This window comes from Camelus ferus, chromosome 15 (genome assembly GCF_009834535.1).
Source record: "Camelus ferus isolate YT-003-E chromosome 15, BCGSAC_Cfer_1.0, whole genome shotgun sequence".
In the NCBI taxonomy this organism is placed as follows: domain Eukaryota; kingdom Metazoa; phylum Chordata; class Mammalia; order Artiodactyla; family Camelidae; genus Camelus; species Camelus ferus.
The window spans coordinates 41,933,442-41,956,404 of NC_045710.1; the positions used below are offsets into that span (position 1 = coordinate 41,933,442).

Genomic DNA, 22,963 nt, shown 5'->3' on the forward strand with positions numbered 1-22,963 from the left:
ATGTGTGTCATTTTAAAAGATAATTTAAATTAAGAAGCTAGGCAGCTGCTCAGGCAGGGCCTCAAAAGGTAGCAATTCTAATATGGGGACAGCAGAGTTCAGGTCTCATTTTCAGCTTTGATGGTCCTGAAATCTAGTATTATCAGTGTATCAGTATACCAGACCTGATTTAAGAATTAAGTCAAAAATAAAATTGAAAGAAGATTTTCTTAACTTTGCCAGTGTTGGATAAATACTAACATAATCTTATTTGGCTTCTCACAATCCATGTAGACAACTTTTCTGCTAACATATTATTTATTTGTAAAAACTACAAACAAATAATTAGGTAACAGCAAGTATATTCTAATTTGATTATGCACTCTATCACTATAATTAAACTATGATCTTTCACAAATCTAAGCAACAGATTCTGAAGGTATCATTTTGCATTTGGCCAATTTTATCCATAATGATATTTGGTTACCCCTCGAAGTATGACTATGTCCGAGTACTTGAGGGAACTTTACAAAGAGTCCATATCAGAGTTATCCTGATAGCACAACTCCAGGGAGCATCATTCACACCAAATGCATGAGCACCGTTACACAGCCAGCTTGGTAATATACACTCATCTCATACACAAAGTTGGGAATAAACATATTTATCTTGAAACTTATTCTAATAAGAATTCTATATAGTGGCTAGCAGTCAGTGGTATACAACAGAAACTTATACATGGAAGTTCCTACATATAATAATCTGAGTCTAAGAGGCAGACAAACATTTATATTGCGGCGAAAGCTACAGCAGAGGTGTTTATATCCTTACCTTTGGCTTTCATCTATTACCTAAGTTAGAGATGCGTTCCTTTCTCTCCCACATCAGAACAATGTGTACAAAGCAAAAGTCAATACGCTCTATCTATAAAAGCATTTATTCCATAAAATATTCCATAAAATATTTCATACACTTGCACTATTTCTCTTATAACTTTGTTACTAACAGTTCTCAAAAAATCCAATGAGTATATTCCATAGTACTTATCACAGTTAGAAGTAAGTACTACTGGGACCATCTACTTAAATTCTGACTCGACTATTTAAGTTTCTTGAGGAATCTTGTCTTGTTTGTGTATCTTCAATATCTTACACTGCAGGCATTCAATAAGTAATAGGTGGAAAAAAATAAATGATTTAAAAATCTGGTATCTACATACTCAGTGCTTCAATTAATTTTCATTACTAGAGTTCTCCGAATCATGTCACATCTACTTAGAAAACTGCCTCAAATTCATTGTATCAAAATAACAGAAATAAAACTAGAAGAACACTTCTTCCCTTCTCAAACCCTTCCTACATTCTTAACTATCCTCTAAACACCAAAATCTTCACATTTAACCATTTGAAAATAAGACAAAATAACCTTTCTCTTTTCTATCACTTTAAATTCAAAGAATGACCAGGTCCATGACATCAATGCCTCAAAACAAATCTTAATAACCTCAGCAGAACTGTGACTTGGGCATCTCAATTCATTACTTGTCTTCTGTCTCTCCCCTCCAGGGTTTTGCTAAATTTTATTAAAAAGATTTCATCCATCTCAAATCCTATTCAGGAATGATGCCTTATCAAATAAAGCATAAGCTCATGAATAAACATTAACCAGTCCTCAATAAAATCTTAAATAGCACATTTAAAACTATATGCATCATCCATTTCTGGCTAAAATGGAGTACCTTACTACAGAACAAAACTCCCACTGAGAACAACTAGAGTGGTCTGATAAAATGGAAAAGGAAGAAAAAAAAAAGTTTGAAGGCATCAAAGAACTGCTAAGGCAACCAGGACTTGAAGTGCCAAGGTCCTGAAGAAGGGGGAACAAAGAAGAGGTAAGCCAACACTTCAGCCATTTTTCCCTCAGGGTATTTACCAATTCTGGGCACAGGGCAAGGCAAGGAGGATCTGGGCAAACAGTGCAGACAGAGAGCTATGAGTTAAGTAGCAAAAAAACCCAAAACACATAAAAAACCAAATCTAACAGCATTTCTGACAATCTCTTGAAGACAGAGAAATAAAAATAACAGACTTAAAAGGCCAGAATCTAGTGGAAAAATAGCAGACTTTAAGGACCAGAATCTTGTGAAAATGTAGGGTCAGAGACCTTGGCCTAAAAACATTCTGGCAATTCTCCATCAAAACTTTTGATAAATCCTTAAATTGCAAGAGATAAGAGGATAAAAAGTCAAGCAGAAAGCCAATGAAAAACAAAGGATAATATTTAGAAATCTCATAATACTGAGGAGAAAATAATTAGAATTTAGAGCCCACCAGTGGAAAAAAGTCCCCATGAAAACAAAGAAAAACCCTTTACTGTTTACTGTTAAAAAAAAGAAAAGTCCAGGCCTTGGTATTTATTCAACAGAGTTGAAAAATTACATCCACAGGAAAAACCTGTACAGAGATGTTTACAGCAGCTTTATTCATAACTGCCAAAACTTGGAAGCAACCAAGATGTTCTTCAGCAGGTGAATGGATAAACCGGGGATAATCTAGACAATGGAATACTACTCAGTGCTAAAAACAAATGAGCTAATGAGCCATGAAAAGACTGAGAGGAAATTTAAAAACATATCATTAAGTAAAATGAGTCAATCTGAAAAAGGCTTCATAATGTGTGATTCCAACCACATGATATTCTGGAAAAGGCAAAACTTTGGAGACAGTTAAAAAGAGCAGTGGTTGCCAGGGGTTAGGGGAGAGAGAGGGATGAACAGGTGGAACATAAATGACTTTCAGGGCAGTGAAACTGCTGTGTATGACACTATAATGGCGGATACACGCCATGTCCAAACCCAAAAAAGTACATCGTCAAGAGTAAATCCTAATGCAAACTTTGGTTCTGGGGCGATAACAGCGTGTCAGTGTAGGTGCAGCCATTGCAACAAATGTACCACTCTGACAGGGGATACCAATAAGGAGAGTCTATGCATGTATTTGGGGGCAGAAAGTATATGGAAAATCTAGGTACCTCCTCTCAGTTTTGCTGTGAACTTAAAACCACTCTAAAAAAAAAAATTAAATCTATTTTTAAAAAATTAATAAAACTCCTAGGAATGCCAAGATCCGTGACTACATGACAGAAAACCACAAGGAAAAAAAAAAAACAAAAAAAACCAAACAAGACTTCAGGGGATCTAGACTACAAGAGTAGGTAGAAAATTATCCTAAGATAATTACAAAAAAATAGAGAAAACGATGGAGAATTTCAACATAGCATTAAAATCTAGCAAAGTTATACCAATATCTCACAAAGTAGACATCAAGGCAAGACATATTACTAGACACAAAAAGAAACATTAAAATTGTAAGAGAAAAAATCCAGAAGGAAGATGCAAATCTGTATGCACTCTAAAACTAAAACTGGAACTTCCATATATCCAGTAATTCCACTTCTGGGTATATAACCGAAGGAAACAAAATCACAATGTCACAGAGGTATCTGCATACCTATGTTCACTGTAGCATGATTTACAATACCCAAAACATGGGAACAACCTAACTGTCCACTGATAAAAAAATGGATAAAGAAAACACAGACACATATATATACACAATGGAATACTTTTCACCCATTAAAAAAGAAAACAACATGGATAGATCTTGAGGGCATTAAGCTAAGAGAAATAAGTCAGACAGAAAAACACAAATACTGGGTGATCTCACTTATATGTGACATCTTAAAAAAAAAAAAAACAACTGAATTCATAGATACAGAGACAGACTGGTGGTTGGCATAGGTGGTGGATGAAATGAGTGAAGGTCAAAAGGTATGGACTTCCAGTTAGAAAATAAATAATTAATACAGATGTAATGTACAGCATAGTGACTTAGTTAATAATATTGAACAGTTGATTCTTGAACAACTTGGGGGTTAGGGGCACCAACTCCCCCCACAACGGAGTCAGAAACCTACCTATAATTTTACAGCTAGCCCTCCATATCTGCAGTTCCACACTCACAGATTCAACCGACTGTATACTGTATAGCACTGTAGTACATATTCATTGAAAAAGAAAAAAAAAATCCACACATAAGGACCTGTGTTGTTCAAAGGTCAGTGCTATTGTATATCCGAAAGTTGCTAAGAGAGCAATAAATTTTCAAAATTACCATCACAAGAAAAAAAAATATAACTATGTGTGGTTATGGATGTTAACTATTAATTAGACTTGTTGTGGTGATGCTTTCATAATACATATATATCTAATAATTACGTTCTACACCTGAAACTAATATAATGTTATACGTCAATCATACCTCCATAAAAAATACTAAAAAGAATTCTTTATCCAGGAGGAAAATTATTCTAGACAGAAGGATAGAAATGCAGGAGGGAAGGAATGAAGAACCCTGGGAATAATAATTATTTGTGTATGTATAAAAATACTGCTTTAAGAATAACAAAAAAGTTTGTCAAATTTAAATATAGAGTTAAAATGCATTATAACAATAACACAGCCAAGTGAAAGGGAAGAAAATGCATTAAAGAGTTTTAGATCCTCGCAATATAAGAAAATTGGTAAAGGTAACAACATAGGTTTTGCCATATGTATGGCAAATGTATTACAACGTTGTAATCTCTAAGGTAACCTCTAATAGTAAAAAAAAAAAAAAAAAAAAAAAAAGTATACCTAACAAATCAAGAGAAAGAAAAATATAATAAAACTGTGTGATTAATTCTAAGGCATATGAAAAGAAAAAATACAAAATTAGTGAAATAAATAGAAAACATATAGCAAGATGGTAGGTATAAAACTAAATATACTGGGTGATGTCAATGCAAATGGCAATCAGAAGTCCCTAAAATTCTCCCCTCCATAACAGCAACAAGAAAACTGACCCCAAAAAAGTCAGGCAGTTGCACTTCTTTATACTAACAACAGCAGGAAAAGAAAGTAAAGAAACCATCCATTTAAAAATTGCATCCAAAACAATAAATACTGAGGAATAAATCGGACCAAAGAGGTGAAAGACTTATACAAGGAGAACTATGAAATACTGATTAAGGAAATTAAAGATGATTTAGAGAACTGAAAAAAGATATCACATGTTCTTGGACTGGAAGAATCAATATCGTTAAAATGGTCATAGTGCCCAAGGCAATCTACAGATTTAATGTGATCCCTATCAAATTACCCAGGACATTTTTCACGGAACCAGAACAAATAATCCTAAAATTTACATAGAATCTCAAAAGACCCAAAACTGCTAAAGCGATATTGAAGAAAAGGAAAAAAGCTGGAGGAATAACCCTCCTAGACTTCAGACAATAGTACAGAGCTACTGAAATCAAAACAGTGTAGTACTGACATAAAAGCAGACATACAGATCAATGGAACAGAATAGAGCCCAGAAATAAACCCACAGACCTATGATCAATTCATCTTTGACAAAGGGGGCAAGAATACACAATGGAGTGAAAACAGTCTCTTCAGCAAGTGGTGTTGGAAAAGCTGTATAGTTGCATGTAAGTCAACGAAGTCAGAACACTTCACACCACACACAAAAATAAACTCAAAATGGCTTAAAGACTTCAATATATAAGAAAAGGCACAATAAACCTCCTAGAAGAAAACACAGGCAAACATTCTCTGGTATAAATCTTAGCTATGTTCTCCTAGGGCAGTCTACCCAGGCAATAGAAATAAGAGCAAAAATAAACAAATGGGACCTAATTACACTTACAAGCTTTTGCATAGAAAGGAAACTGTTTAAGTAAAACAAAACAACAACCTACGGAATGGGAGAAAATGCTTGCAAATGATGCAACTGACAAAGGTTTAATTTCCAGAACATATAAACAGCTCATACAACAACAACAACAAAAACCCAATCCGAAAATGGGCAGAAGACCTAAACAAGCAATTCTCCAATGAACACATACAAATGGCCAATAGGCACATGAAAAAATGCTCAATATCACTATCAGAGTAATGAAAATCAAAACTACAATAAGGTATCACTGCACACCAGTCAGAATGGCCATCATTCAGAAGTCCACAAATGATAAATGCTGGAGAGGCTATAGAGAAGAAAACCCTCCTACACTGTTGGTGGCAATGTAGTTTGGAGCAGCTGTTACGGAAAACAGTATGGAGAGTCCTCAAAAAACTAAAAATAGACTTACTATATGATCCAGCAATCTCACTCCTGGGCATATATCTGAAGGGAACTCTAATTCGAAAAGATAGAGCACCCCAATGTTCATAGAAGCACTATATACAGTAGCCAAGACATGGAAGCAACCTAAATGTCCATCGACAGATGACTACATAAAGAAGTTCTGGTATATTTATACAATGGAATACTACTCAGTCACAAAAAAAGAATAAAATAATGCCATTTACAGCAACACAGATGGACCTAGAGATCGTCATTCTAAGTGAAGTAAGCCAGAAAGAGAAAGAAAAATACCTTATGATATCACTCATATGTGGAATATAAAAAAAAAAGAAAAAAAGAGGGCACTAATGAACTCATCTACAAAACAGGAACAGACTCGCAGACAGATAGTAAACAATCTTACGTTTACCGGGGGAAAGGGGGTGGGAAGGATAAATTTGAGTGATATTTGCAAATGTTAACCACTGTATATAAAAATAGATATAAAAAAACCAAATTTCTTCCGTATAGCATAGGGAACTAAACTCAATACTTTGTAATAATCTTTTACAAAAAAAGAGTATGAAAACAAATATATGTATGTATATACATGACTGGGACATTGTGCAGTACACCAGAAATTGGCACATTGTAACTTACTGTACTTCAATAAAAAAATTTTTTTTTAAATTCTGTAAAGTTAAAAAAAAAAAAGGTCAAAAAAAGGCAAATAATGAGATATTGGATATACTGATTACTGCAATTGTAGGAATCCTTTCACAACGTATAGGTATATCAAATCGTCACATTGTACACTTTAGATATGATATAATTTTGTCAATTATGTATCACTAAAAGTGAAAGAGAAAAGAAAATGTTACATGTTCAGTGAAAATATGGTAATATCTTACTGTGTATATAAAAACATTACTTTTTCCAAGTTACATTTAGTAGTTTACCTTGTAGGTCAATTTTTTTTATGATGATACACCTTAATTCATAGCCATAATAAGGATCAGATACTCTAATTACAATGAAACACTTTGACTAAAAATAGGTACAAAATAAATTGCTAAAACTATAAATACACTAAATTATAACGTGTAAGAGAGAGGCTTTTCTAAATCATATTTTAAAATAGACATACTTATCCCAACCAAGAGCTCCTATCTCTTCAATGAGGCTTGAGTAGTACTGGGGAGGAGGAGGTAGGACAGGTAGCTCTTGTTTATTCTTTAAAGCAACCTCCTATTTAAAAGAAAAAGCCTGAATCAGTTCTGGAATGCTAGCCAATGAATTATTAGTACCTGATTACAAAATACAATTTTATAATCGTTGTGCCTAACTAAAGTGGCCATTATTTTTATAGAAAATCCAGCTAATTCATTTCCTTCCTTATAAAAAAAGAGACATGAAAAAGTTAAAGGACTGCACTAAAGGTCATGTAAAAATGTCAATTATTATACCATATAAACTTAAGACTTTAATATTCTCCTAGATTACTATGCCTATCAGAGATGAGAAAAGTTCAAAAAGAAAAAACTCATCCTCAAGGCTTCACTATTTTTCTACCCCTGTAGATAGAGCGTTTGATAGACAAAACACATACTGTTAAAGAATTAAAGCCTGAACTCTATGTACACTGCCTAGACTGATATATTTGTACACAGTTATGAATCACTTTCTTACAAACAAAACCTCTTCATTATCACAGTAAGTACTTACCTGTTAATTTTCTTTTACTGACTTACATTCTGTATTGCTCCCAGATGAGCTAAGTGTTTTGCCATCTATCTGGCTAGATCACAGTTCATTTCCCTGCTAAGCCCACCTATGATATCTTTAAGATGGTTTATGTTCCCCCAAACAAAACTAAAATTTACATTTTTTTTAATAAGCAATACAAACATCACTAGAATTGCCGAGGCTAAAAATTACCAATTACTTCAAAGGTGCTAACCTAGACAAATATCTTATTTGGGAACTAAAAATAAATGTATCTATGAATTACACAGATGTTCATATGGTCTGGATTATCAAACGGTGTTGTAAAAAGTAAAGAAATAAAATTTTAAAAAATCAGATATAACAAAACCATGTGGGAACAAGTATAAAAAGCTTTAAATATTTCTGGCAACCCTAATAAAAAGTATAGATTTTTATTCATTTGAGTATATGTTTAATCTATTAGTCCTTATCCTTTTCTTAAACAAGGACTGGACACTATTAAATTAAGATAACACTAGAAAGAATACATTTTTATAAAACAGCATTTCAAAATCAGAACTATTTACTGAAACTACTTTAATACAGTTCTAAATCTGCTTTAGGTTAAAAATAAACAAAATTGTGAAGCAGGTTTGTGAAGCTCAGAATGTCAGCTTGAATTAGAAGGGAAGTCATATACGGCCCTTTTTTATAAACTTAAATACCTAATGCTATATGTAAATACCCTGATGGTCTTTAAAAATAAATTTGTACTTAAAATTATCCTGTTACTAAAAATGATAGTGATAGTCAGTCTAGTTCCTGTACTTATACTTGTAACAGCTACATGGTATTTCATTTGAAAATTTTTTCAATTCAAAAATATTAATTACAGCTATCCACATATAATGAAGGTAAAAGTAAATTTAGATAATACTAAAAATGTATTTTAATCTGGTTTATGACACTTGTAAACTCTGCCTTCAACCTTGGGTTAGACAAGTTATTCCTATTCTAAAACCGTAAGAGAGATGGGCAAAGGAGAAGCAAAGCCTTCTTTGTGGAGAAGTAAGCAAAGGAACACAGAAGAAAGAATACAGGCTTTACAAACAGGTTTTAAATCCTAACTTTAAACACTTCCTAGTTTTAAGGCCTTAAGCACTCAGTGACTCAGCTCCAAAAAAATTAATCTACCTCACAGAGTTTTTTTTTAAATACAATTGTTCATTTATTAAATATATACCAAACTCCTACTATATGCCTACTTATTACTAGAAAACTCCATGCAAGATTTACAGTTTCCTAAATTCAGCAGTTACTGATTTCATTTGGGCAACATTCTCAATACTTGCACCAGTGATTATATTAAATGAACCTATTACTGACAACACAATCTAATAAACTAATAATTCTTATATTTTTAGGTACAGTCATAAATGTGCAATAACATCATTAACTCTGTCCATAATTTCTAAGAAAGCTAAAAACACAGGATCTCATTTTATTCAGAAATGCAATAACAAATGTACTAATTAGAACACTGTGAATCAGACATCAATCTCAATATTTTATTTTAGTTTTAAATTAAGGAGTATTACTTCAAAATTAAATGGCCAATAGAGCCATCCTTGCAACCTAATAAAGCTAGCTTCAGTAACAAAGCTTGATGGGTCACAGTATATGTAGTTTTACCCTGGTTCCCTTAGTCCTTCTATTTGTATAGCTTATTAAAATTATAATAAAAAGATACAAGAAACTTTTCAAACTTTTGTCCAATGTCAAGGGGATATAAACCACAATAACTTCACTTCATCGTATCTTCTGTAAGTAAGGTTATCGTATTTTGGCCTTTGACAAAATTTATAACCAGTTTTGATAATCCTTATTAGGGTTTACAAATTTATAAGTCAAAATTAAGCTTCAGAAGTTGATTTTATACTCTTTATTTTGATCCCAAACATTTTACCAAAGTCCCACCTTAGAGGGTTGTTCTGAGGATTAAGAAGAGGACTCAAATCTAGCAGCTCAATACGTGACAGCTGCTGCTAACAATAGAAAGTCTTCAAAAAGAACCACAAAAAAAATCAAACTGCTTTCAGTTGTTAGTTCAATATATTGCTAGTAGGAATTATTGGTATTGTAATTTTGTATAACAAATATGAAGAAATATTTTATAGATACAAGAAAAGTGTAAGTAAAACGTAACAAGTAAAAACGTAATAAAATGTTAATATTAGAAACGAAGATTTTCAGATTTAAGAGAAAAGAGACATAAGCATAAAATCAAAGTAAAATCCCTATAATGCCAAATTTGAACTGAAAATACTGAAACAAACTCTTAATTATTTTCTTAAACAGTACTTTTTTCCAGCTTTGTCTGCTGAAAAGGCCTAGAAGTAATAGCAATGAACACTCCAGTTTCAGACTGTGGGATCCAAATACCATTTTCTACAAAGAAACTATGGGTGTTTGGAAGAGTGACTGATCACAGTTCTGCAATAGGATGAGTTAATGAAACTGGGGCAACCAGTGTCATAAAGCAAAGCTTGGGTTGTGTTAAAAGAACTCAGGAGCCAACATGAAGGCGCTTACACTGACCAAAAATGGTACAATTTAAGCACTGAAAATAATAATGATTGCAATGGATTAAAGTTAGTCAAGTATATAAAAACCCATGAGTTCATAATAATACTAAAAAAAGAAAATAATCACTAGTTCCCTTTGACAGTTGCTAAGCACCAACTCATTATTCTAAAAATTGACTTTAAAGAAAGGGAGGGGACAAGAAACAAGCACTTATTCTCTCTCTCCAGTGAAAGCTACACCTCAAATTAACCAAATAACTGATGAGAGTAAGTTGTTCTCTGTAAAAGATTTTCAGCTAATAAACGTAGGCAACAGATTTTATAAAATCACCACTTGGAGCCCTAATGAAATACTGGATATAGGCAATGACCATCATTGGATGCTAAAATCATCAGGTGACAGGCTGATGGGAAACTTTGTACTGGATGCACCTAAACCTATTGATCAATCTTAACCCTACTACAAGAGGAGCTATCAGACACTATATGCCTCCTGATGCAAAGTTAGAAATACAGCACACAAAGTAGTCTTGCCAGAACAAATAAATCCAACTCTGTTGAGACTCTCTAGATCTAACTGCCAGATTATGAAAAAAGGTAGACAAATAAGTTAAAAGGTACCATGAATATCTAATATATCAAATCTAGAATGTAGGAAATTTTATAAGACACAAAATCTGGTTTACTCAGTAAGTAGGTGGCATGGGAAAAAAAAAGGATAAGGAGAAAAGGAGGAGCTGCTATACAGGAGGTACATAGAGACTTAAGAGACGTATCAACTGAATGTAACGTGTGTACCTTGTTTGTATGCTGATACAAACAAAGCAGTTATAAGGAATTAACACTAATTTTGCTGGGGTTATAACAGCATTTTTTAAATTGAAACTTTACTTGTTTAAAATTTTACTTTGTTTTTTTTAATGGATCAGGTCCTGGGGATTGAACTCAGGACACTGTGCACGCTTAACACGAGCTCTACCACTGAGCTACCCACCTCCCTTCATGACAGCACATTTTAAAACAGACAAAAAGCACTTAGGTGTTAAAGTATACACTGACGTATTTATGGAGGTATGGATACAAAATCCAGAGTTTCCTTTAAAATACTCCACTCTCTTTGTTCTAAGAGTAGGGGAAGAAATATGACTGGCAAAATTTAGAAGTTAGGTCATAGGCCCATGAATAGTCACTAAAGTCTTCCCTCTTTTGTTTATGTTGAAAACTTGCATAATAAAATTCTGTTCTAAATAATAAAATGTCCATAGGATAAACTAAATAATCAAGTATTTTACGCATAATTAATCAAATGATCAATTATGATATGTAACATATGTGTGTAATTAAGCCTAACAAACTTTTCAGAAATCTTCAGTTGTATACAAAAGTTATATATCATAACAGGGTTAGAAAACAAATCCTTACCAAAACCATCTTCAACTCCATCATAAAGCTCATTAGATCAGGAGAGTGCTGCATTCTCTAGATCAAAACAACATTTCCAATTAATTTTCATATGTACAATGAATATTCCATGCACTGAAGTTGAAGTAAAATCCTAGTCCATGTGAATATGAAAAAAAACTAGCTCTAACTGTCTTAAAATGGTAAGAACTGAAGTATTGATCATTATCCCTACTATTCCTACCAATTTCATTCTTAAAGAGAAATAAAGCCCTCAAATCTGTTTTGGTGAGATATACTGAATTATATAAGAATGTCACTTAAAATCTCACACACTCATTTCTTCAGCACTAATTATTGCCAAGTTTAATAAATCTAGCAAACCACATCACTATTAAGGGGGAAAAAGACAGTATGAATGAAAGCAGTGTCAAGAGGAGCATAAAACATAAAAATCAGGCAAGTCTATACAATTAAAAAATCTAGTTAGAGCAATGAATTAGCAGTCAAAGTATTGTCTATTTTAATGTTTTCCTTGACCTTAAAGGCTACCTATAATTGTTAATTTTGTCCTTTTACAACCAACCCATATTAATTCAAAAGGAATCAATCTTTCAATAAGGTAAAATCATTATAATAAAATGGTAAAAAGGAAGTAATTTCTGAAGTAGAATGAATATTCAAGTCATGGTTCCATTTCCTAGAAATCTTTGATTCTTCAAAGAAAATAACTACAGAATAAAAGAAGGCAAAAATAAATCTCATTTAAAATTGCTTTCTTAGACAAATCTCTACATCATTCCTCTACTTGAAATCAAAATAATGTATTTGTTACTTTTTCTGAGGCCCTGGACTACCACCACGGTTCTGAACAAAGTTGATATGTAAATTCACTGTTTTTAGATGAGAAAAATAGTAATCTCAGATATTTCAACAATACATGAAATATATGATTCACATCTTAACACAGCTTTGGGTGGGCACACGTTTGTAGAACCAATCTTTGACTTTCCCTTCTTCTATACAGTATTTTCCCCATAGTTTACTAGAGATGGTAATACATTATATCAAAGATGTGCAAACTACAGCCCAGAGACTGAGTCCAGATCAAGAGCTGTTTCTGTAAATAGAGTTGTAATGAAATGCAACCACGCCTACTCATTTACCTCTTGTCAAGACTGCTTCGGTGCTACAAGGGCAGAGCTGAGTGATTATGACAGACCTTAGGATCCACAAAACCTGACAAATTTACTATCTGGCCCATCAAAGAAAAAGGCTGTTGACCCCCCCCCCCCCCGACCCATAATTACTAAAGTTAAAAATGATACCAGGAAAGAATAGTAATATTCACCAGGACTTCGGAATAAAACAAAGACTCAAACTAACACTGGGTTCTATGTGACCAACTGGAAGACAGGGAGGAATTAAGTAACTGCAACTTTTTCTAGGAACCCTCTTGGTGAACTGGTGGAGAAAAACTGTTATAGAGCTGATTATTATTCTTAGTCTTTATTAACAAGTTTTCTTCAAGCTATTCACACAGCTCATTAGATTTATTTCTTAAACTTTAGTATTTGATACAGTCACAGTGGATGCGGTGGGGGCAGTGGAGAGAAAACAGAGAGAAATAATTTAAACATTCCCTTAAAAATCTGCTGTAATTATACTGCCAGCAAAGACAGCCTACATTCTACAAATCAAATAGTTTATCTCCTGTATTTTTTTGTGGTTCAGTAAAGCTTTAAGTGAGTATGAATGTCACTGTCAGTTACCAAAGATAATAACCTGCTTTAAGATAAGAGAAAATAAAGGAAATCAGGAAAAACATACAAATGAATAAAGCATCAAAAGAAAGGCAGTTCTACTTACATTTATTTTTCTACAAGAGGCATTTCATTATTTTCAGTTGTTCAGTAACTATTTTTTGTTTGTTTCTCTAATCTTTAAAGGCATTTTCAGGTAGACGAAACTAAATGTTAAGAATTTTAACAAATTTTGAATTGGAGTGGGCAGGTGGGTGGAGTGTGTGAAGGATGACAAAAGTACAAACTTAGTTACAAAATTTTAAAAAATAAAGAATAACTAAATTAATCCTATTTCACCAATCCTGCCTTTACATCTACTCTCAATACGTAGGCATACATGATCCTAAGTGATTTCCACCCCACCTTTCTGTTGCTAATCTTGAATTACAATCAAATTTTTGCCACTGCTACCCTACAACTCCTAAATGGGTCCTGGGATTTTTAGGTACCATCTCTACTCAGTTCCAACAGAAAAATCACTCAAAAAGTGATGGATATGGATAGGGTATATGCATTTGAAGACCCTAAAAAATCAAGGATGGAAATCAGTTTCGACACAAATGCTGCCTGGAAATGTGATGAGGAGTCTGAGACAGGAAACATTTTATGTAAAACATGGATCCTTAAAATATTTGGTAGAGATGAAACTTACAGAATTCAGCAATTATGAAACTAGTTTATTACAATAGTCCGCAAAATAGGTCTTTTAAAAAGAGATTTAGTAATTTCTTACCCTCGCTTAAAACATAAATCTTTTAAAGGACTTACCTGTTGTACTACTTGATGATATCCATTGAGTATTGTTCTCAGCTGCCAACTACATAGTAATCTAAAATTTTAATGGAACAAAATGGTTTGTTCATTGTTCAGAATTAAGAGAAAAAACATTTATATGCTAACACAAACATGTACATTACATAGAAAAGAATGACATAAATGTAATTCTGACAAGTTAATAAAATTTTTACCACTGGTACTGTTGAAAATCATGTCTTCAAACTGTCAGTACTAATTTTATTTCAAAATATAACTGCAGTCAGCAAACGACATGTAAACAAAACAGTACTTTTTTTTTTAAACTTTACCATACCCATAGCAAGGTTTTCTACTGAATTGAATTCTTCTCCAAGGTAGGTTAAATAAAACCAACAGTTTTGATCATAATATACAGAACTGTATTTGAGAAAGCATATGTAGCAATATAGTCTTCAAATTCCAGATTAAGGATACACACTTTTATTTGTATAGTGGTAAATTTAAGTTCATTTATTCACTTCAGCTGTGCACCCGATATTGTTAGGTAAGTAACTCTTCTAGGAATTGCTTCTACTTATCTAGAAGGAGAAAGTCTGAGTTTTCCCAAGCAAGACCTTTTCAAACATCCCACGACCCTCTCTACTCTTGGTGTGCTAACCCCTACTGACACACTATCTACTCTCAAGAGTGGCAGAGTAGCTCATTCAATTGCTCTTGGGAAATCCCCTCATCAAACATACTTTCCCACCCCTTGCCACCAACAGTCACACCAATTCACTATGATTATTCCTTCACTGTGGTATCCTTATTTTCTGCCAGTTTTTTCCTCCATAATATTAACTTACTCAAGCAAATCTCATTAAAAATTTCCACAACAACACATAATAACTCTTGTTGACTACACACCCTCCACTAAAGCCACTCCTGTTCTTCAAAGTAATTTATACTATTTACATTTCCTATTCCAAAAACCCAACCAAGCTAGCTTCCACCACTACATGAAGCCTATTCAATCTAACCTGATCCCTTTGCAGCACTCAGCACTGTTAACCATCCTCCCTTTAAGCTTCTCTTTATCTGGCTTCAGAGACAACTGTCCAGGTTTTCCTGTTACTTCTCTTGTCAATCTTTAGACTTCTTCCAAGGTCCTCTTTACTTACTAGTCCTTTAAATGTTGGTATGCCCTCGAGATGCTGTCATTGGCTTTCTCTTCTCACTCCATACGTGCAGGCACTGGCAAGTCTACCCATATTTATGGCCGCAAATCCCATGCCTACTGTGATTTCCTCATGTATCTCCACTCCAAGTCTTACGCTCAAGTTCCACACCAAAACACTACTACCTACGGAAAGTCTCCTCTTGGTATTTCACATCTGACATGTCTTAAAACAATTCCTCTTCTACTTCTTCCATCCGTGACCTCTTCTCCAGCTTAGTGACAGGAGTTAAGAACCTGAAAACATGCCTTCCCTGCTCTTTCCCTCTTACCTCCCACTGCTGATCAGTCACAAAATCCTATCAGTTTTACTCCTAACTCTCTGGATTCTCCCTCCTCTTTTAGGATCAGAAATGAGATTTCAGCACTACCTACGTTTCTAGTCTCTTGACATTCCCTGAAGGGCTGTCCATCCCAACAACCATGTTGATACTTAATTTCTCAACATGTCCTGTTGGATAGAACTGATAATGAGGGTTGTCCCAGAGACTGCATATTCACAAAATTGACATCAGTCAAAAGAGAAGCAAAGTTTTCCAATTTCTTTGAATTCTCCAAATATTCTCACTTGTTAATGAAGTTTACACAATTGCCTTTTACTGTTTTAAATTTAAAAAAAAAAAATTAGAGAATGTTACCTTTGCAAAGCACTTCAGCACTAGGGAATACCATTTACAAAGCACATTGATTTGGAAAAACCAGAAATGTTTCAGTTGATTGATTAATAAGCACTTTACCCAAAACTCTAATGACTACAATCAGTTCATACCAGATAAATGACTGCCCAACCCAACCCGCCAAGATCCATGTACAGTAAATAACAACACCCCACATCACCTTGCATTCCTCAGTTGTAAATCTTTAGGCAACAATATTCTAAGGTGGAAATCTCTTCCCTGTGGAGAATAGTAAAAAAAAAAGTTCAAATTTTCATCTTTCACTTAATGTTAAGTTAAAGAGAATCACGTAGAAAAGGCAATGTTTTCATTTACTTTCTAAAAGGTATCAACTTTACCCAAATATTTGATAAAAAATAAGCAACAGAATATTGCATTTAAGGGAAAATAACTCAAAAACGTCAGAAACTTTGTAATTATTGGGTAATCAAAACACGAAGATAGGACTGTTTCTAAAGAGAAATTCATTCACATAAACACAATACTAAGAAATGGTTAATGCAGACGTAAAGAAGAAATTTAAATGTCATTTCTTAGGAAATAAATTTATGAAAAAGGTAACTCCATCAAACTGCTTTGATATGGAAAAAATAATGTAAAATGAGAATATACAATACATTATAGGCTTCATATCTAATTTTCCAGATTTTAATAAAATGTAATATATTTAAATAATCTAAATATAGACATGAGAAATATTTTCATAAATCAGTGTATTTAATTCTCCCACATTCAGACCTTTAATAAATAAAATCACTAAAATATTGTTACTTAAATTACTTATTTTAACTTAAATATTCACTAGCTATACGTTTGAAAATACCAAGTTTTACTCAAGAGTCTTTCTAAGGAGAAAAGGACAGTTCTCTGAGAAATATTTTCAATTTTACTTTCTTGAGAAAGTGAATGGGTAAGCAGCTTAAACTTTGTAACTTAAACAGGATAATACACATGAAATCTGAGCAAAGGTAAGCAGAAAAAGACAAACAGAAATATAATCTTTTACTCCAACAGTATAAAATGAAAAAGAGTAATAAAATTCTTGAAAAACAATTACCACGAGAATTTTAGCAGACTCCCTCAAAGCAGTTTCAAAAATAGAGGAACACAATTAAATGTACCCCATAACCTTTACTTTCATGGTAATATTGCAGTTTTGACTTTCATTACATTTAAATGTCCTTTAAAAAAATGAAACAAAATGTACTACTGACCTTTTCAAAAGGTCAAGTAACAATAATTCACTATTTCATTAAAGCACCAAAAGGTATGATGTAGTAACTTTAACCTAATTTTATAGACATCCCACACATAGGTGTAAGAACAATCTGGAATTCAAAATTTACATGAAAAATAGTAAAACGACTCTGCTGATCTGTTATGTGAAAGAATAAAATTCCAAAGCCCCTTATTTGCAAAATCCAACCATTTTAAAAGGTCAAATGCCATGTCATGTGCCATAATATTTTTCTGATTCAAGAAAATGTCCAAAATTATCTTTTTTTAGTTAAAGCATAGAAAAAAATGTTAATTGCTCTCATGAAGCAGATTTTCCAGGCTTACAGAGAACAAAAGTACTGACAGTTGCCTAAACCTGAACCTCTCTACATATCGTCCCAGAAAACGATATACATCAAAATTAGAACAAATATCACCACAAAAATCCCATGTCTTAGGCAGAATGAAAAGAAAGAGAACACTATAAAACTTCAAAATTACCTGTAAGAAGAAAAATATAAACCACTTTTCAGTGATTTCCACTTTCGGGCTCCCACATCAAGTCCTTTTAGAGAGCTAGGTGATTCAGAAAAAAATGCACAGAAGACAGAAGAGGGGATTGGATTATGTGCAAAAAATAATAATAAACACTTCTGGCAGATCAGAGCACTGACTATAGGGAGAGAACTTAATATGAACACAAAAGTCAAGGAGCTCATTTTGGAAAAGAAATGCAGTAGAAGATGGTAACAGGCAGGTAGAGATAGTCTTTGGAAACTGGGTGTTAGGAAAAAGAGTGGGAAATTTAGATCTTATATAAGAAAATTAAAAGACTCAAGTCTTCCTTCAGCACTACTAAAAAATTTATCCACTAAATAAATTGCACTTTGCTTCAGTGACAAAAGAGGGTATTCTTGAATGAGGAATTTAATAAACTATTGCAAAAAGCCACTGTTCACAAACACAAAGATAGTGTCTTCATCAATACCAAGCTACTATTAGACAAAAACAGTACAAATAAGAGAATCAAAACATTTCAGGTGAAGACAATCTCCCATGCAAACAAAAACCACATATGTATAAACAAACTACAATTCTGAATTATATATTATTTGGTGAGTATTTGCAATGAGATTCAGAAATTTTAAAACTAAGAACAGAAATTGAATAAAAAGAAAAAGAAAAAATATTAAAATATAAAGATAAGTTAAAATAGGCACTCAGAGAGAGTAAAATAAAAACTTTCTAAGAGATAAAAAGGGCAAGTAAATCACTAAATGAGAAAAAATAAAAGGCAATCTAAGAAAAGCAACTGAAGTGGAAACCAAGTCCCCCAAAATCCAATATACAAATAACTGGAGACCTTGAAAAAGAAAACAAAATAGTAGGAAATATTTTAAATTATAATCCAAGTATACTTTCTGGAAATTCACATACTAAAAATGACAACTGGACACATGAGAAAAGTGACTCATTACTACCCACTCTTGAGAAAAAGAACAAATAATATATGGGAAAAGGAAAAATATTGGCATCATACATCTTAAAGAGTTTTTTAAAAAAGCAACCATGGACTAGAACTTTCAAGAATCTGAGTGCAAATACTCACTAAGTAATATATAATTCAGTATTCCTTTTAAGAAACTGAAAGGTAACTTCTGCTTTTAGCCATGATGGAACAACAGGGAAGGATTTACCTTCCCACATTAACTAAAAAATTGGACAAAATATATGAAACGATTTTCAGACATCAAACAACAGGCAGCATAGGACAGTGATCCTTGAAAGAAGGGGAACAAATGAGAAAAATCTCCGTAATTGGCCAGCCTAGAGAATTTTTAGGCTGTATAACGCAAAGATGGAGAACCAAATAGAGCCTAACATTTTCTCTGATTTGAGAAGACTGGGGTGGGTTAGGGCAGGCCAAAGTTTACAGAATTCAATTAACTGACTCAAGTATTAACTGACTCAAACAAGAGTCGGGGGAGGGGGGGCAGTGTATGTGTGTGAAAGTCTGATGCCTCAGAGTAGCTCCCTGAAAGTACTTAACAATTACAAGAGGAAAATCTGGCAGATGCCACCTTAAGTAGGTGATCAGAGGTACATCACCAATAATGAGACCCACTGAAATTACTTTCTGCAGTTATCTCTGCCAAAAATTGCATAATTTGAATTCAATGATGAGGAAACATCAGTAAAATCTAAATTGAGGGACATTCTACCTAATGACCAACCTGTACCCCAAAAATACCAAGTTTATAGAAAAAAAAAGAACTATCCACATTGAAGAGACAACAAAAATATAATGTTGTATCAGATGGTAGGGGGCTTGGAAGGGGTATAAAACATGTAATTACAACACTAACAAAAGTTGAATTTGGACTCCAGATTAGGCAGTGGTATTGTATCACAATTAAATTTCCTGATTTTGTTAATTGTAGTGTGATTATGCATGAGTGTGCCCTTGTTCTCATAAAACATACACTGAAGTACTTAGGAATAAAGGCACACTATATCTATAATTTAATCTGGAACTGTTCAGGGCAATAATGTGGGTACACACCCACTCACATACACACACTCAGAATAATAAATCAAATAGGGCAAATGTAAAATGGTGAATCTTGTTAAAGAGTACATTCAAATTCTTCCTACATCCTTGCTATTTTTCTGTTAGTTTGAAATTACACACAAGCAAACATTTTTAGAAAGCTAGCTCCACCAAATAAAACAACGTTAAATCAAGTGTTTAGGTTAAGATTTCAATAAGCCACTTAGCAGGTACAAATTAGAATTGTAGCAAAGCAAGGGTCATAAGAAAATGTCACCTAATCTCAATTGTGATGGCTACGTATGTTTTCTAAGAGGCTTTAGCAGATACAGACACATATAATACAAAACACTTTTCTTAAAATGCCTGTAAGTAGGTAAAAATGATGCTGGATAAAAATGTAATTTAGTAATCTCTCTTCAATTTTTCTAAATGTTGTTAAAGTTTTCAAGTATGTAGCTTAAGACCAATACTTCCAATTGGGGAAGGAAATGGTGGATTAACTTTTCTCCAGCAAGTAACAATAAATTATAACGTATACTTTTTGTGATGGTCACAATGAATTTGAAGGCAAATGAATTTCTAAAATATGGCCCCCTCATCCTCATAAGCCTGAGTTTAGGGGAGTCTGTTGCGATCATGGACAAGAAATCTAATCTCTCCACTTTCTCATGTCTTGATTTACTCAACTATAAAGTGAGAATACAGACTTAAATTTCTTTTTCTGCCTCAAAGGGCTGAGGATTAAGTGAGATATTGTACTCGGAAAGCAGTTTGTACATTTCAAAGCCAGTTTACCGTGTGAAATATACTCCACAAGAGAGGCCACTTGGAATCAGCAAACGTAATCAACCCGGTTGTCAAGATTTCCTACAAAATACCGCAACTGGATGTGCTCGGGTACCCACGACTCGGTACAGCCAAAATGAGGTTTTCCTCCAAAATGTCCTTTCTACAGGACACACGAATATAACGAGCAGAGATTCCCCCGTGAACGGTCTCCAAACTTCATGGGGGTGGGGAACGTTCGAATAGAGGAAACCAAAAGATTGACTTAGAAAAAAAAGTTTAAATCTGGGACAGACGCGGAATTAGGAGGGAGGCAAACTCTGAGAGGCGGGAACGAGGGGGCGTGGCTCTCCACCCCTCCTCAGGCCGCGCGCGCGGGTCTCCCAGCGCCCCAGCCCGGGCGGCGACCCCGGCCCAGGCGCGGAGGTGGCGGCGAGGATCGGCTTTCCAGCCGCCGCCGCAGTTCTCAAACCTCCAGTCTCCCAGGAGCCCTGACGGGCTGCTCCTCTTCACCCCAACAAGTGCCGAGCCCCTAACCCCTCCGGTCAGACTTGCAGGAGTGGGGCCGCCCCGCCAGAGGGAGGCTCTCCCAGCGAGAGAGCCCACCCGGGCGAGTACCTGAGCCGAAATGAATCCTTCATACACGGTTTTCGCCCGGTTCTGGGGCAGAAGCAGCGGGCACTGGCGTAACAGGCTGGCTTCCGTCCCCGCCATGGCTCGCCGGCCGTGGTTCGCCCGCCGTGCAAGCGCCGGGAACTTGCGGCCGCCGAGCCCGCACATGCGCAGTCCCGCCTGCGTCTCGGGCGCCGAGGCGGAAACCGGCGCGTGGGCGGAAAAAGCCTCGAGGATTCCGCAGGAGAACATGAAGGTTTGGTGCTAGTGGGAACACCTGGGCTCAGAGCCCGCCTAAGAAACGCGGCTCGGCAGGAGGCGGCATTGGGAGGCAGGAGGGAAGATTGCTCTCAGGTTCACGGGCCTGACCAAGCAAAATCAATCTAGCCTTGATTGCCCCAAGAACACTTGGAAACATGTTAATCCAGACTCAAATCAACACCAGATTCAGGTCTGGTGCGCTGCACTCACAAATGTCTAAGGATAAACAGGAGGAGAAATTGCTGATGAACGTGATGAACCAAAGTTAACTGTCCTTTAACAACCCTTTCTATACATTTTTTTTTTTAATTCAAGAAGGGGAGGGGGAGGTAGTGCTTAGCACGCACAAGATGCCAGGTTCAATTCCCCAGTACCTTCATTAAAACAAACAAGAGTCAATCTAATTCAAGAACGATAATTTTACATTCCCTTTTACTAAAGGTTAGGGAACTTACTAATATTTACTGGACTACATTTTATTCCTATCTGTATTCAACCCATTACATTTTTGAACCCTAGAATTTGCAAAACATTGTAATATACTACAGGCTCTGCAAAAAAATGAATAAGATATACACTCTCCCATCTTTATTGCCCTCAAAATGAAATTAAACTTCTTGAAGATTCTTAAAGTTTGATGAGAATTATCAGAGTATTCTGGGTGCGTAGGGGAAAACAAGATTGTTGCAGCAGTGGTAAATTACAGCAAAGCAGTGGTTCTCAAAATGTAATCCTGGAACCATCAACATCACCTGGGAACTTTATAGAAAGTTAGATTTTTCACCCCTCTACCTCAGACCTAATAATCAGGCTACATAGCATTATTATAGACTTCATGGGATTTATTTAAGTTATAAAACAGCTAGCATGTGTAAAGCACTTTCACATTTTATTTTATTTAGTTTTGATGGCAGTGTTCTTTAGGTAGGTATTTTTTAGAATGTCTGTTCTGTATATAAGGAAACTGAGATTCAGAGACATTAAATTGTTCAAGATAGTGATTTAGTGACCTGTACAATGAAGATGAAACTCAAATCTTTTAAATTCTAGATTCAATAACCTTTCCATTAAAGCATGGTAGAGATGAACTTCCCATGAAACTCAGGGGAAGTTTATCTAAAGTTGTTACTGACTCATGCTAACAGTGGGGTTTCAAGAATTTAATTTGAAAGTTTGATAACAGATTTACCAACATAATAAACTTCTTAATATAATCCTAGCATGTTCTACCTAAGATCCACG

The 22,963-nt window shown here is 34.5% G+C and overlaps 1 protein-coding gene across 3 annotated transcripts in view; it reads right to left on the reverse strand.

Moving 5' to 3' along the window:
• Positions 1-21,630, reverse strand: part of FANCL (FA complementation group L) — a 72,202-nt gene extending 50,572 nt beyond the window's left edge. The window contains exons 1-6 of one of the 3 annotated variants that reach the window (XM_032497595.1): positions 21,467-21,600; positions 18,010-18,084; positions 16,451-16,509; positions 14,410-14,470; positions 11,858-11,914; positions 7,291-7,391 (exon numbers count right to left, since the gene is read on the reverse strand). In XM_032497595.1, coding sequence (XP_032353486.1) covers positions 7,291-7,391; positions 11,858-11,911 — 155 coding nt within the window. In that variant the 5' untranslated portion in view covers positions 11,912-11,914; positions 14,410-14,470; positions 16,451-16,509; positions 18,010-18,084; positions 21,467-21,600. Of the gene's footprint in view, positions 1-7,290; positions 7,392-11,857; positions 11,915-14,409; positions 14,471-16,450; positions 16,510-18,009; positions 18,085-21,466 lie in introns of all 3 variants that reach the window. The other 2 variants (XR_004326345.1, XM_032497594.1) reach the window with 2 other exon arrangements.
• Between the last annotated feature and the right edge of the window lie 1,333 nt (positions 21,631-22,963).